At 45.9% G+C, this 14,604-nt stretch overlaps 1 protein-coding gene across 3 annotated transcripts in view; it reads right to left on the bottom strand.

The window, feature by feature from the left end:
* The window catches only part of CLPB (ClpB family mitochondrial disaggregase), a 147,826-nt gene that overhangs the window by 126,464 nt on the left and 6,758 nt on the right, over nt 1–14,604 (bottom strand). For all 3 annotated transcript variants that reach the window (XM_074954454.1, XM_074954441.1, XM_074954449.1), the window contains exon 3: nt 548–634. In XM_074954454.1, coding sequence (XP_074810555.1) covers nt 548–634 — 87 coding nt within the window. The remainder of the gene's footprint in view (nt 1–547; nt 635–14,604) is intronic.

Genomic DNA, 14,604 nt, shown 5'->3' on the forward strand with positions numbered 1-14,604 from the left:
GCCACAGTGATCATCCTGGGAACTAAAGAGGTCGGACACAGAGTCAGCCCTTTTGGTTCATGAAGGCATAACATGAAAGCCACAGCACTAGCCCCACAAGGTAGGGGAGAAACAGCAAATCCTACTGCAGCAACTTGAGACTTTAGCTGAGTTACTGACACAGTGCGACCTGCACCAGTACCACTGCAAGGCTACAGTCTCATCAGATCTCAAGATAAACAGGTTAGGCCTGATCAGCGCTCAAATGGGTGTCCTCCCAAGAAAATAAGAATGCTGCAAGGAAACGGCAATGGTGATTCAATGCATAGTGCTCTTCTCTTTCAGCCAGTAAACCAGTTGGGGTTCTTGGTTATCATATAGTACATAGGTAAATGAAAAGTATAAATATATGGTTTCAGATTTAACCAGCAACCACATCAGAGAACTGCACAAGAGGGAGACTCTGAATGCAGGTTGTTTAGATGGAATCCATGTGGGTTTATCAAAAGGAGAACACAGCATAGCAACTTACCCAGGATGGTGATAAACTACGTTGAAAAAAACTTACCTAGAATTTCTGTTTATAGCTGCTACCATGAGGGCTGTCCAGCCAAGCTTGTGCCTAGCATTCACATCGGTTCCTTCCAACAACAACCTACACAAAACAGAGAGAGACAGCGTCATAAGATTTTGTTTCTCCCTCATAGACATAGGCAAGGGTGCTGAATGGATCAGGGGGCTGGGAACAGAATACAGAATCTTTCATCTCAAGGTCACTAGTTTCAATGCAGCCCCGGGCAATAATGACTGAAAGTTGTTATGGTCTGACAGCTCTTCAGCAGCCAATAAGAAATGAATTGATGGGTCTCAATCCAATTCCTAGCAGACAGGTAACATCATAACTAGCCAGCCTGAATCCTTTTAAGGTTGCTCACATGGATCTTAACAATTCACCAGTATGCTGAAGGAGGGGAAGCTGGTTGACATACATACTGATGGACTACTAGAATTTTTGTGCTGAGTAATAGCCATAAAGGATTCAAGGCTGGGTATCATTGGAAGGCCAGCAGCTCTTGAAATGCCACATACTAACATGGCACTATTTTGGAGCATTCTCGCATGACAGTAAAAGCCTCATAGAGGCATCAAACAAACCTTTGGGCTCTTTCAATAAAGATCTCTCCACTTCTTTTGGACCACTTTCCTAACAGACTCCTAGCATCCATTACCAAACTAGTTCTAACCTGGCTACTGCTAGCTTTATTTCTTAGTCTCCTCTACATTCTGACGCTCCTCGGGGTTATGGTCCTCTGCACCTGCCTCTAATCCTATACCCCTAGTATTATTAGCTTAGACCCTGTTTGCAACTGATCCCAAGCAGTAACCTAGAAAGGGGTTTTTCTTTGTTATTCTTGTTATAGTACTGAGTAAGTCTGATTTCTTTGTTAATGGCCAAGACTTTTACATTATAAAACCATGGTACATCCACATCTTGAACACTGAGAGCAGATCTGGTCTCCCCTTCTCAAAAAAATATATATTGGAATTGGTAAAGGTACAGAGAAGGGCAACAAAAATGATTAAGGGTATGGAACAGTTTCCATTTGAGGAGAGATTAGTAAGACTGGGACTTTTCAGTTTGGAAAAGAGACAACTAAGGGGGGATATGATAGAGGTCTATAAAATCATGACTGGTGCAGAGAAAGTGAATAAGGAAGTGTTATTTACTCTTTCACATAACACAAGAACCAGGAGTCAACCCAATGAAATTAACCGGCAGCAGGTTTAAAACAAACCAAAGGAAGTGCATCTTCATGCAGTGCACAGTCAACCTGTGGAACTCATTGCCAGGGGATATTGCGAAGGCCAAAAGTATAACAGGGTTCAAAAAATAACTCAATATGTTCATGGAGGACAGGTCCACCAATGGCTATTAGCCAAGATGGTCAGGGACACAACCCCACGCTCTGAGTGTCCCTAGCTTCTGATTGCCAGAAGCTGGGAGTGGACAACAGGGGATGGATCACTTGACTGCCTGTTCTGTTCATTCCCTCTGAAACATCTGCCATTGGCCGCTGTTGGAAAACAGGATATTGGCCTAGATGGACCATTGGTCTGACCCGGAAGGCCATTCTTATGTTCTTAATTAGGCAGGCCAAACAAGAATTTGAAGAGCAACTCAACTCAGCAGAAGACTCAGTAATTAACAGCAAAAACTTTCTAAATACATCAGAAGCAGGAAGCCTGCCAAATAAAGTGGGACCACTGGACGACTGAGGGGCTAAAGGGACACTCAAGAAAGATGAGGCTGTTACAGAGAAGCTAAATTAATTCTATGCATCTGTTTTCGCTGCAGAGGATGTGACAGAGATTCTTGCACTGCAGCCATTCTTTTTAGGTGACAAATCAGAGGAACTGTCCCAGATTGAGATGTCAGTAGAGGAAGTTTTGGAACAAATTTATACATTAAATGGTAATAAGTCACCAGGAGCAGATGGTATTCACCCAAGAGTTTTGAAGGAACTCAAAGTTGAAATTGCAGAACTAACTGTGGTATGTAACCTATTGCTTAAATCAGCTTCTGTACCAGATGACTGGAGGGTAGCTAATATGACACCAGTTTTTAAAAAAGGCTCTAGAGGTGATCCTGGCAATTACAGGCCAATAAGCCTGACTTCAGAATCAGGCAAACTGGTTGAAACTAGAGTAAAGAACAGAATTATCAGACACGTAGAGGAACATGATTTGTTGGGGAGGAGTCAATATGGCTTTTGTAAATATTGTAAAGGAAATTATGCATCACCAATCTATTAGAATTCCTTGAAGGGGGTCAAGAAACATGTGGACAAGGGTGATCCAATGGATATAATGTACCTGGACTTTCAGAAAGCCTTTGACAAGGTCCCTCACCAGAGGCTCTTAAGCAAAGTAAACAATCTTGGGATAAAAGGTCCTCTCATGGATTGGTAACAGGTTAAAAGACAGGAAACAAAAGGTAGGAATAAATGGTCAGCTTTCAGAATGGAGAGAGGTAAACAGCAGTGTCCCCCTTGGAGACTGAGTCTGTTATGTGCATCTCCCACAGGAGTTCCCCAAACCCCGAACAGCCAAGCCACACCGATTCCACTGCAAAGGGGCCGCGCATAGCCATGGAAAAGGGACAGATCTGTCCCTAAGAGGTATTGACTCTGTCTCCCTTCATCTTTGTGGAGCTTTAACTCTGAATCTCTTAGGTCTTGTCTACACTTATAACACTATATGGCACAGCTGCGCCGCTGTAGCGCTTCAGTGTAGGCACTACCTATGCCGATGAGAGGGGTTCTCCCATCAGCACAGGTAATCCACCTCCCCAGGAAGCGGTAGCTAGGTGGACGGAAGAATTCTTCCATTCCCCTAGCACTGTCTACACGGGAACTTAGGTCAGCTTAACAATGCCACTTAGGGGGGGTGGATTTTTCACATTGCTGACTGATGTAGTTAAACTGATCTAATTTTCTAGCATAGACCAGGCCTTAGTTTTACCCCTTAAGACTGCTGTATGTCTGCAACTGCCAGAACTTTTCAGCCATCCCTCCCTCCAAACTCTGTGCACAATAGGGATGTAAAAAGTTACCTGGTTAAACTATTAAAATTATATCTGTTAACTGAGGTCCCTCTGGCTGACTGGCGTGGGGCGGCCGGGGCTGGGGTTGCTCCAGTCAGCCGGAGTGGCCAGTGCTGGGGCCCGGCCGGAATCCGGCTGGCGCAGCTAGGGCTGGGGTCCCTCTGGCCAGTTGGTGTGGCGCAGCCGGGGCTGGGGTCCTTTCGGCTGCAACGGGCCACCAGGGTTAACGGTTAAGGCTGGTTAACAGTAACCCTAATGCTTACCAGTTAACCAGTTAACTGTTTAACCTTTTACTTCCCTAGTGCACATGGTGAGCATGGACAGAGAGCAGGCTAAATCTTCTGGTTAATGACTTCTTGGATAGTTATATTCAAGAGTTAGTGATGTTGAAATGGACCAAGATCACTACAGGGATACAGTCAGCACTAAGGACATCTTAGATGGGTTCATAGTTCAATGGGCCAAAGACAGGAACAAACTTTTGGGAGCCCACGTATTTATCAGACGAACAGACTTCCAAGTAAAAATTTACCAGATTTATATCACACTCACTGTAATGCCACTAATCCAGCCGATTTTAGTCACCGCATGAAAAAATGGTGCTGGCACCCTAACTCTGACGTGGTCCAAGCAACCTGTCTTTGCTCATCCTTGAGATATATCTTCCACCTCCCCCAGCACCTCCTTCCATTCTTGTGTCCAATCACTGAAAAGAGGCAACAGAACTTTAAGCACGTCCTTGCAATCTGAAGAGCTCTCTTAGATACAGGTTGGTAGAAAGAAAAAAACATCCCTGACTTTATTCCGAATTCTCTCCTGTCCCTGTGTAAGGCACTGTAAGTGCTGGAGCACATGAGGCATGGCAGCCTGTGTGCAGTGCAGATTGTTATCTTTAGTGAGCAGCTGTGTATCAGGGCCGTGTTTACAGTAATAACAGAGACATGCTGGGCTAGTCTGTCTCAGACTCATGGCCACTGCTGGACGCGGCGGTTAAGTGTCTCGCTCAAAGAGGCACTGCCTGCAGCATGAATCCACACCGCTGCTCCATCTGCAAACTTCACTTTACACAGTCCCTTTGGATAGAAATGGAGTGCCAATAACCCCAGCAAAGGTTTCCTCAGAAGGATCTTTGTATGATACTGTCTCCTCACAGAGTTTTAATGCCAAGCTGCCCACTTCAGAGACTCCCAGCTTACTGTAGCCCCATGGACCAAATTCAACCCTGACTTCCAATGAAGTTAATGCAGTGGTTCTCAAACTAGGGCCACCGCTTGTTCAGAGAGAAAGCCCCTGGCGGGCCAGGCAGATTTGCTTACCTGCCGTGTCCGCAGGTTCGGCCAATCACGGCTCCCACTGGCCGCGGTTCGCCACTCCAGGCCAATGGGGGCTGCAGGAAGGGTGGCCAGCACATCCCTCGGCCCGCGCCACTTCCTGCAGTCCGCATTGGCCTGGAGCAGCGAATCGCAGCCAGTGGGAGCCGCGATCAGCCGAACCTGCAGACGCGGCAGGTAAACAAACTGGCCTGGGCCGCCAGGGGCTTTCCTTCAACAACCGGCAGCCATAGTTTGAGAACTACTGAGTTAATGCATCCACTCAAACCAGAGCTGAATTTGGCCCCAAATCAACAGGAGGTAGAGGAGGAGAATGGTATCATTTCACATCTGATTCTTTATCATCTGACTCCAGCCCAAAGTCCTTTATGTTTATACCTAATTCTTTCACCCACCACCGGTACACAGCCACTTCCTGCCATCCTAACACTGCACTGGGCAGGGAGGGCCGGGGCGCTGAGGTGGCACCGAGCACTCTCTCTCTCCCTTAGAGGTGCTGGGCTGGCTGGTTCTTGCTCGTGTGCTCAGAGGCTAACTGATCGCCATATGTGGGGTATGGAAGGAATTTTCCCCCAGGTCAGATTGGCAGCGACCCTGGGGTTTTCCACCTTCCTCTGTAGCATGTGGGTGCGGGTCACTTGCCAGGATTATCTGGGTGTATTGCATTAAATCATTTCCCTACCATCGCAGGGGCCTCGAGCACTGGTGAACGTCAGTCCCTCCTATTCTCTGCCCATGACACACAACAGTCTGGTCTCCTGTGGGTCTCATTTCAGTTGTTGGGTTTAGTGTGCGGGTGCTGAGTGGGGTTGGTGGCCTGTGAGATACAGAAGGTCAGACCAGCTGACCTGGTGGTTCCATCTGGCCTTAAATTCTAGGGCTCTGAGGCCACAGTTCAGTAATGACTCAGAGGAAAGAGTGCAAGCAAACCATCTCACTTTTTCATTTTGTTTTCTCTGACCATTTGAAAGCACTTTGTGCATAGTCAGTTTCACCGTTTCCCCTGTACAGTCAGTCAGTCAATTTCCCCTGTTTGGGTGGGTCTTTCACACAGTAACAGGGCAATAAAACACTTTATTGCATGGCGAAATGCTACTGGAACCCTGCAAAGCTGGCAGAAGGCGGGGTGGGCAGGTCTGGCATGTGAAACTACTTGGTTTTTTACTAATAAATAATAGTGCCTGGCTTTTATCTAGTATCTTTCATCAGAGGGGCTCAGAATAGTTCACAGAGAACTGCCCCATTTAAGTTAACTGAGGCCCAGGAAGGTTAATTGGCTTTCCCAGTCAGTGGCAGAGCCATGAACAAGATTTCCCAGGTCCCCTATACTAGCAACAAGAGCACTGTGACGCCCTGAAAACCCTCAAGTGTTTGCTTTTACATCTCATGCAACCTGCTGCACAACACCTTTGTAAGTGCCTGCTCTGCCCTGAATTCCAACGGGACCCTCTCAGCCCTACTCCTCATCACCAGGAGGGCGCACCTCCTACTGGGAAGGACGGGTGCAAAGGCACCGCTTCCACTAAGAAAGCATTCACAGTTATGGAGATTGTGAAACAGTGACAGGCTTTTCCTAAAAACTGCTCTGGAAATTCATTTATCAATATATACCATGTGTTCTTCTTTCATGATCATTCAACTGTTGATGGCCCGGATGCCCCAATCAAACCTCCTATGAAAGACCCCACACCCATGTGAAGGGTGCTGGAGTACTCGTGAGAGGAGCTGATTACAGGGTCAAGGCTAAGATATAGGAATTAATCAAGCAGTTTTCCATTTAGGAACCCAGCTTAAGTAATCTGAAGCACGTGGAATGCCAAATGATCAAACCTAGTATGAAGAATTACTAGAGTCACATCATGTAGGGTAATATGCATTGACATTTCATTTAGGAGCATTTTTTTAAATCACTGCAAGATGCCGAGCAACTTAACAGATTTGCTAGACAACTGAACTTTATGTTCAGGGTGCATGAGTCTATCGTTAATATTTTCCCAGCCTGATTTAATGATATGACAATCGATAAAGTGACGACCACTGTTCAGATCCTAGACAGCCAAATGTATTTACCAGCCGGGACATATTTTTTAATTAAATAAAATCCTCTGATCAATGCTTAGGATGTCTATCGGCATTTTAACCAAATAAGATCCAGGGTGCTCACTATTAACAATTTAACACATACATGCGCTTCCAACAATATGAATATCATCATCACGTTTTTTCATGAGACAAACACATCCTCAGCTGTTGGGTACACGGGGAATCAGTGTCAATAAGTAAACATCTGGGGTGTGAACTGATGAAAGGCTGAGCTTCTTAAAGGGTTTCAAAAGAATCTCAGGATTATCAAAGTTTGGACTCAGTTTGCTTTGGTATCAAAGAGTTTGGATGTTTCTCTAAGCCAAGCTGGATAGTTCACAAGGACGGATTTTCTTGTGAAATTTCCAGTACATTTGCTTCCTTGAGAACACAGTCTCTCTCGTGGTATTTGGGCACATCTGGTTCCAGTCCTATATGAAAACTGCCCTTTGCCTAGATGGTAACAATGCAAAGATCCACCAGTAACTCTGTACAGGGCAAGATCTCCTTTTAAATAAGAAGAGGGTTTGATATGACTCAATGATCTGACCAACAGAGGATCCTGAGGTGCTCGAGATGAGTGTGAGGGGAGAGTTACACACATTGCTTTTGGAGTAGACACTATTTTGCCTTGAAGTAAAAAAGAGCTAAAACTCTGACTCTTTGATCCATCCAGAAAAGAGATAAAGGACCCAATTTCCCTGTCGCCGAGTATCTCCTGTTGCAATGCAGCAACTTTCCTTCTCCCCCACAGCTGCCCCTAGACAGATGTGGCTTCTATTCATCCCTCCTATCCCATGAGTTCTGGGTGAGTAACTCAGTGACACTGCTGCTTAAAGCCAGAGCCCAGAGGGCATGTTTGAGTTTGTGCTCAGAGCCTGGGAGCATGCCCAGCTCACCCTCCTGACAGGTGGAGGAAGAGGAAACTGGAAACTTGAACTTTTGCAACAACAATAGCTTCTGTTTCTCTCCGTCGCTTAGACATTTCTTCCCCCCCCACCCCAATATGTTACTGTTTAACAGCAGGGGTGGGTCACTCTCCTGGGACTTGCCCTCAGTTTTGCAACTTTAACTGCAAGAAAAAACAGTATATTTCAACATTACAGAATATGCTCCTCTTCTAAACTCTGGTGAAAGAGTCTGTCCATCCAGGAGGACTACTTAAGCCACTGCAGAAACCTCTGATCATGCTCTTGTGTTCCTAGAGGCAGGCTGCCTGAAGACTACATTTGCTTCTGAATCCTTTAGCAATCATCTAATGGCCAATAATTACTGACTTGGTACAGTACAATTATTCTGTATATAGAAACCAATCCAAAACGTTATAAGGAATCAACACAGACAGTTAAACCACAGCACAGGGAGAGAGAATGTAAGACGTATAGGTGAAGCAGAAGACAGATATTTTCAACTGAGGACTGAAATTACATGGAGGAAGACAGACAAGCTCCTCCTAGCTGGAGGAGTTGCAGAGGAGAAGGCTCTTATACCAAGTGTGATGAGACTGTCTGAAGGGACAAAGAGGAGGCTATTGCTATATAAGCAGAGATGGTGAGCAGGGAGTAGAGAGACAGGTGACAGAAGGAAGCATGCTGGAGTAAGTTCAGAGGGCTTTGGGGGACAGAAAGGGAAAGAACTGTACCCAGAAACAAACAGGAAGCCAGCGGAGTTGTTTAAGGAGGTGAGTGGTATCTAAGTAGTAACCCACTGCTGAATGGAGAGAGAGACAATCAGGAGTCACAGAAACCTCATTTTTACTTTTCATGTATTACTACACATGGCATGAAAAGACCAGGAGGACATGGTGACAGATGAGAGATTTGAAACACGTATGATTCAGGAGGTGGCTATCATGTTCCATGACCCACATGGACAATTTTCCCTCAGGTGAGAGGAAAGGAGAAAGAAGTTACAGCCACACACAACACGCTGGAGCCTAGTGCAATGGGATGCTGGTTCATAGCGGGGCTCTGACCGAGACGCTATAGTCATACAAATAACAACGTCACTGCTGGAAGATGTTCAAATGCTACAGCACCGAGCAGGCTAACAGAGCCAAATACTCTCATGCAGCTGAATCCCTTCAAAATGATACGATGTGCACATCTCACCTAGCGCCTGTTCCTGTTAGTTACCCGTGGTGCTGTGCAAATGCAGAAGTTATTATGCGTCAATCATCATCACATACACACACAGCTTTAGAGATTAGAACCTTGCCCCGACCATGTTGGCTAATAGCCATTGATGGACGTATTCTCCAGGAAGTTACCTAATTCTTTTTTGAACCCAGTTATACTTTTGGCCGTCACAACATCCCTTGGCAATGAGTTCCACAGGCTGACTGTGCGTTGTGTGAACAAGTACTTTCTTATGTTTGTTTTAAACCTGCTGCCTATTAATTTCATTGGGTGACTGCTACTTCTTGTGTTGTGTGAAGGGGTAAACACCATCCTAGTTACTTTCTCCAAACCATTCCTGAGTTTATCTCGATTAGAACCTCCCTTACTTGTCTCCTTTATAAGATGAACAGCCCCAGTCTTTTTAATCTCATAGAGAAGTTCTTCCATCTCCCTAATAATTTTTGTTGCCCTTCTCTGCATCTTTTCCTATTCTAAAATATCATTTTTGAGACGGGGCGACCAGAACTGCACGCAGTAGTCAAGCTGTGGGCATATCATGGATGTATTTAGTGACATTATGATATTTTCTGTTTTATCATCTATCCCTTTCCCAATGGTTTCTAACATTCTGTTCGCTTTTTTGGCTGCCGCTGCACACTGAGTGGATATTTTCAAAGAACTATCCACAATGACTCCAATATCTCTTTCTTGGGTGGTGACAGCTACTTTATACCCCATCATTTTGCATGCGTAGTTGGGATTCTGTTTTCCAATGTGTATTACTTTGCGTTTTTCAACACTAAATTTTATCTGACATTTCTTCGCCCAGTCACCCAGTTCAGTGAGATCCCTTTGTAACTCTTCGTAGTCTGCTTTGGACTTAACTATCCTGAATAATTTTGTATCATCTGCAAATTTTGCCACCTCACTGCTCACCCCCTTTTCCAAACCATTTATGAATATGTTGAACAGCACTGGTCCCAGTACAAATCCTTGGTACATACCCTGCTATTTCTCTCTCTCCACTGTGAAAACTGACCATTTATTCCTACCCTTTGTTGCCTATATTTTAACTAGTTGCTGACCCATGAGAAGACCTTCCTTCTTATCCCATGACTGCTGAGTTTGCATAAGAGCCTTTGGTGAGGGACCTTGTCAAAGGCTTTCTGAAAGTCCAAGTACACTATATTGACTGGATCACCCTGTTGCACAAGCACAGGATTATAGCTTGAGGTGGGAAATGAAGAGGCTGAGCGGATGAATTCCTAAGTAACTAGGATGCAGTTTTCATGCAAAGCTCCTTGATTGTAAAAAGCAAAGGGGTGAGAAATGCAGGAAACAGCAGCAGAATTATGTCTAAGTAGAAACAGTCTAAGGGTTTCTTGTGGTGTCAGTGGAGTCTTTAAAAGGTTAACTTGGCTCTTCCTAGTTATTTAAATCAAGGATGGCCAAATGTGGCACAACACACAAAGGCCAGAAGAGATTTCTAAAAGGAAAAAAAACCCACTGCTCCAAGTCTGGTCTTTCTAACTGTGTATTGTATAGACTTGAACAGCATTTCCGTGCCTGCTGCAGTTGGTCAACTCTTTGGGGCAGGGACTCCCTGAGTCTATACACTGGTAAGCACAGTGTCAGCACTCAAACAGATTAATCTTTCTGATGGCAGTACTGCCTTTGGAGACTACAGGTCCCAGCACACAATGCACCACCTGCATCTGACTGGAGGCATTGCATGCTGGGATCTGTAGGCAATAAGGGCCACCATGGTATCAGAGAGGATGGTGTCTGCAGTCTCTTCCCTTTATTGTATATTAGGTGCAGCCCTGTGGCTCTTTGAGAGCTGCCAGCATGTCCCCTTGACTGGGCAGAGCTGGAAGTACTTGCCTTACATGACTGTCACACAGTCATAGATTATAAGGCCAGAACGGTCGCACCAGACCATTTAGTCTGATCTCCTGCGATCCACAGGCCCTCAAACCCTACCTGGTTACCCCTGCATTGAACACAATCACTTGAATTGAAATAAGTGTCACAGCCCTCAGGAAACTCAGCTATTATGTGCCACAGGCAGACCAGGGGGCACCAAGGCCCAGACATTGTCTGTCTGTTTTGGAATTATTATGTATTGTTTGTCTTGCGCTACTGCCCAAAATCCCCAGTCCCGGAGCAGGTCCCCGTTGCTCTCGGAGCTGCACAGACACAGAACAAAGAGATGGCCCCTGCCCCAAGCAGCTGACAAGCTATAAGACGAGAGTCAACAGGTGGATACAGACAGCTGGGGGAGGACCATGAAACGACGAGACTACATGGACATGCAAAGTTCAACTGAAACACGCTGAATTGCTTGACACAAGGTAGGGATGGCCAGTCACGCAACCAGTTTTCATTTTTCAGCAGGTTTTACAGAGCCCAGTTAAAATCAATTCAGAGAGCGAGACAATCTCAACTGATCAAAATGTCACCTTTTAAAAGGGCAGGTCAAGTTTCTTGGCACTTCCTTGCTCTGAAGGAAGAATAGCTCCGTGCCAATCTCCTGGTCTGCTGAACGTTTAAACATGCAATGCCGGCTACTGCCCGCTGTTACAAATTGCCCTGATAACAGTGTGTTGACACATGTACTTTGTTTCTGTGAGCCAATATCACACAGCGCTTATTAGAATACTGTTCCATCATATTTATTCGGCTAAGGAACTCTGCTGCAAGCCCATATTTTTGTAGATGGTTTATTAAAAAATAAGAGTGAAACACTGAGAATCAATATTAATACTGTATATAAAGGCAAAGGGGATGGAGGCAGTATTTCTTCAAGCTTTTGCTTCTTGCTTCCCCTTGCCTCTCCTCCTCAACACACACAGATCAACAGAGGTTGGGGAAACTAAACTATCCAGAATAATAGGTACTGTCTGCAGTTATGGCTAAATACATACAGGGCCTGAAGTTAATGGGAGTTGGCCATCCGCTCCAATGGGACTCAGATCACTCCTCAAAGGGGAATTTATTTTTATTTTTAATGCAAAAATCAACCTACATTTGCTTCATCGGGACCAGCTGACACAAAGGTAAGAACCTGACAGAGAATCAAGACAAGACTCCATGGACTCAAGCCTCCCACTGGCTTCCAACATACATATCCCTGCCCCCTCCTCTCGTATCTCCTATGTCTGAGGAACTGACTGTTGCCAGCAGACCTTGTACGCCACTGCCTAGTCTCCACCTTCACTGAAATCCTCACCCCACCCTACAATACAGTAGCTCATTTCCCTATGGCTGACTGAATCCCCAGCTCTTCAGATTGCAGTGCACACAGAATGCTGCTGCCCGCCTCCTTGCACATACAGACGCGCAGTCCTCAAATGTTCCACTGGTTCTTCGTTCCCTTTAGGATCCAGTCCAAAACTACCCTCTATGTCTATGAAACCCTCTGTGGATTTTCTTAAACTCATTGCCCTGCCACCAGGGGGGCTCCCTATCACTAGGCTACTCTTCCCCTCTGGCCACGACTCGTGCTAGCGCTATCACGTGACAATGGTAAAGAATCAGAGAGAGAGAGAGTAATTTTCTTCCAACACTGAACAAGGAACTCGGTCGGAATAAGGAATACAATATTATCCCTAAAGCTCCTCTGCCTCTCTCTCTCTCTCTGCTTCACCGTACAGCTTCTGCCTAGGTCCTCCTCCGCCCCCTGCCCCCAATGTCTGGCTTCCCCCAGCAGTTTTAAAGAAACACAGCTCATATCCTCACAACTGCCTTCTCCGCAGCTCATGAATCTAGAACAGCTCGTCTGTATCGCTCTGCCTCATTGATGCTCCATCTCATGTCAACTAACAACTGAAAAACTGCATCTCTCCCTCACCAGTTCCCCTTCATTTCTCTCTCCTTGCTAGTCATGTTGGTAGTTGCATTGTTTAACCCTGTAAAATGCTCTGAAGTACAGTTTGCATGGAAAACACTAAACAAAGAGTTTTCCTGTGTTACTGACTTGCAAAAGCAAGAAAGCTGGTCAGTCCCATTCAAGCAATGAGCAAAAACGCAAGCAGCAGACGAAGTCAGTGTGTGCAAGAGAGCCTGGTCCAGTCACTCACAAACATCTGGGGGCTTCTCCCCCCAGTCTGTAAGCTGAAACAACTGAGATGTGAATAATACCAGTAGCCATTCTACAGTCCAGGCAATGATCGGTCTCTGTTCCGTTTTACTGGCCCTGCTTAATGAGACAGGTTATGATACAATACAGCACGTACATCCTGATTCTTACTGTGATGTCAACTGCATGGATATGCAAGGCACGGCCTGCAATGGCTTAGCCGAGTGCACTGATTGGGTTTTCAGTGCGTTTTAATAATTATAATACAGTGATCTGAGGCCAAGGGATAAATTACGGTTTAATCAAGTCTGAAATTAAATTTTAAAACCCTAAAGCAGTCTGCCTCCCTGTTGTCCAGCTTGCCACAGAGCCTGGGGCTCAGAGCAGCTCGAGTTCTCTTGCAAAATGAAGTGCACACAGTTGAACAGGGGCAAGAATCCAGATATCCCTATATCCCTATGTATATATACACACATACACGATACTGTAATGAACCGGGTTGTGTCTATGAATGGCACTGCCCTCTACTGTGCGGAATTAGAACTGCTCAGCCATGTGTCATGAGTCCTATACTATTACTAACTAAAGACAATTCTCCTTTGCTCAAGGGAAATGGCCCTGTGCTTTTGGAGGTCTGCTCATGTCTTCACCATAACAAGCAGCATAGCAAAAGCCATCAAGGTCTTGGATGGCTGGAGGGTTGGCTGGAGGGGGCGGGGGCTGTTTTTACATTTATGGTCTATAATTTGTGCCCCATGGCTATCACTGAGGGCATATCTACACTGCTCAGTTAGCCTGGGGATTGGCATCTGGGTCTGTGCACTGTTAGCCCAAGTATGAGCATCTCTACCTGTGTTACTGTGTCCTCATTGTTTCTGCCCTCGCCTATGTGTCTGGGGGCATGTCCCATGGTTCTCTGTGCTGAGATGCTCAAGGATTCTTTCCCAGTCAATTGTGCCAACCGCAGGGAATTGTGGGAAGGACATTACAGGGCTGACAACATGAATATTCTTGCCTGCATCCTCACTGCAAAGTGGGTTCCAGCTGGAGCTAAAACACAGCTCGGGCTTTAACACATACCCCCAGCTGTGCAAGCAAGCACAGCTACAAAACAGAAATACGCACTTGAGGATCGTGTGTGGAGAGTGGGGGAGGGTTGTGCAAAAACACGAGCAGAAACATGGGCTAAGGCTACAGAGTGGGCATCCCCCAAGAGGGCTGGGGGAGCAGTGATCTGGACATGGCGGGGCAGGTCGCTCGGGGCACTAGGAGAGGCAGGGAGTTTCAAGCATAGGGGACACTGTGGAAGGAAGATGGGTGAGGGAGAAAGAAGGAGCAGACAAGAGCAGCTTGGGAGGAGCACCAGCAATAGAAATGGAGGGGTGGTCAGTGGGAAGGAGAGCACAG

The sequence above is a fragment of the Natator depressus genome, chromosome 1 (assembly GCF_965152275.1).
Source record: "Natator depressus isolate rNatDep1 chromosome 1, rNatDep2.hap1, whole genome shotgun sequence".
In the NCBI taxonomy this organism is placed as follows: Eukaryota; Metazoa; Chordata; order Testudines; family Cheloniidae; genus Natator; species Natator depressus.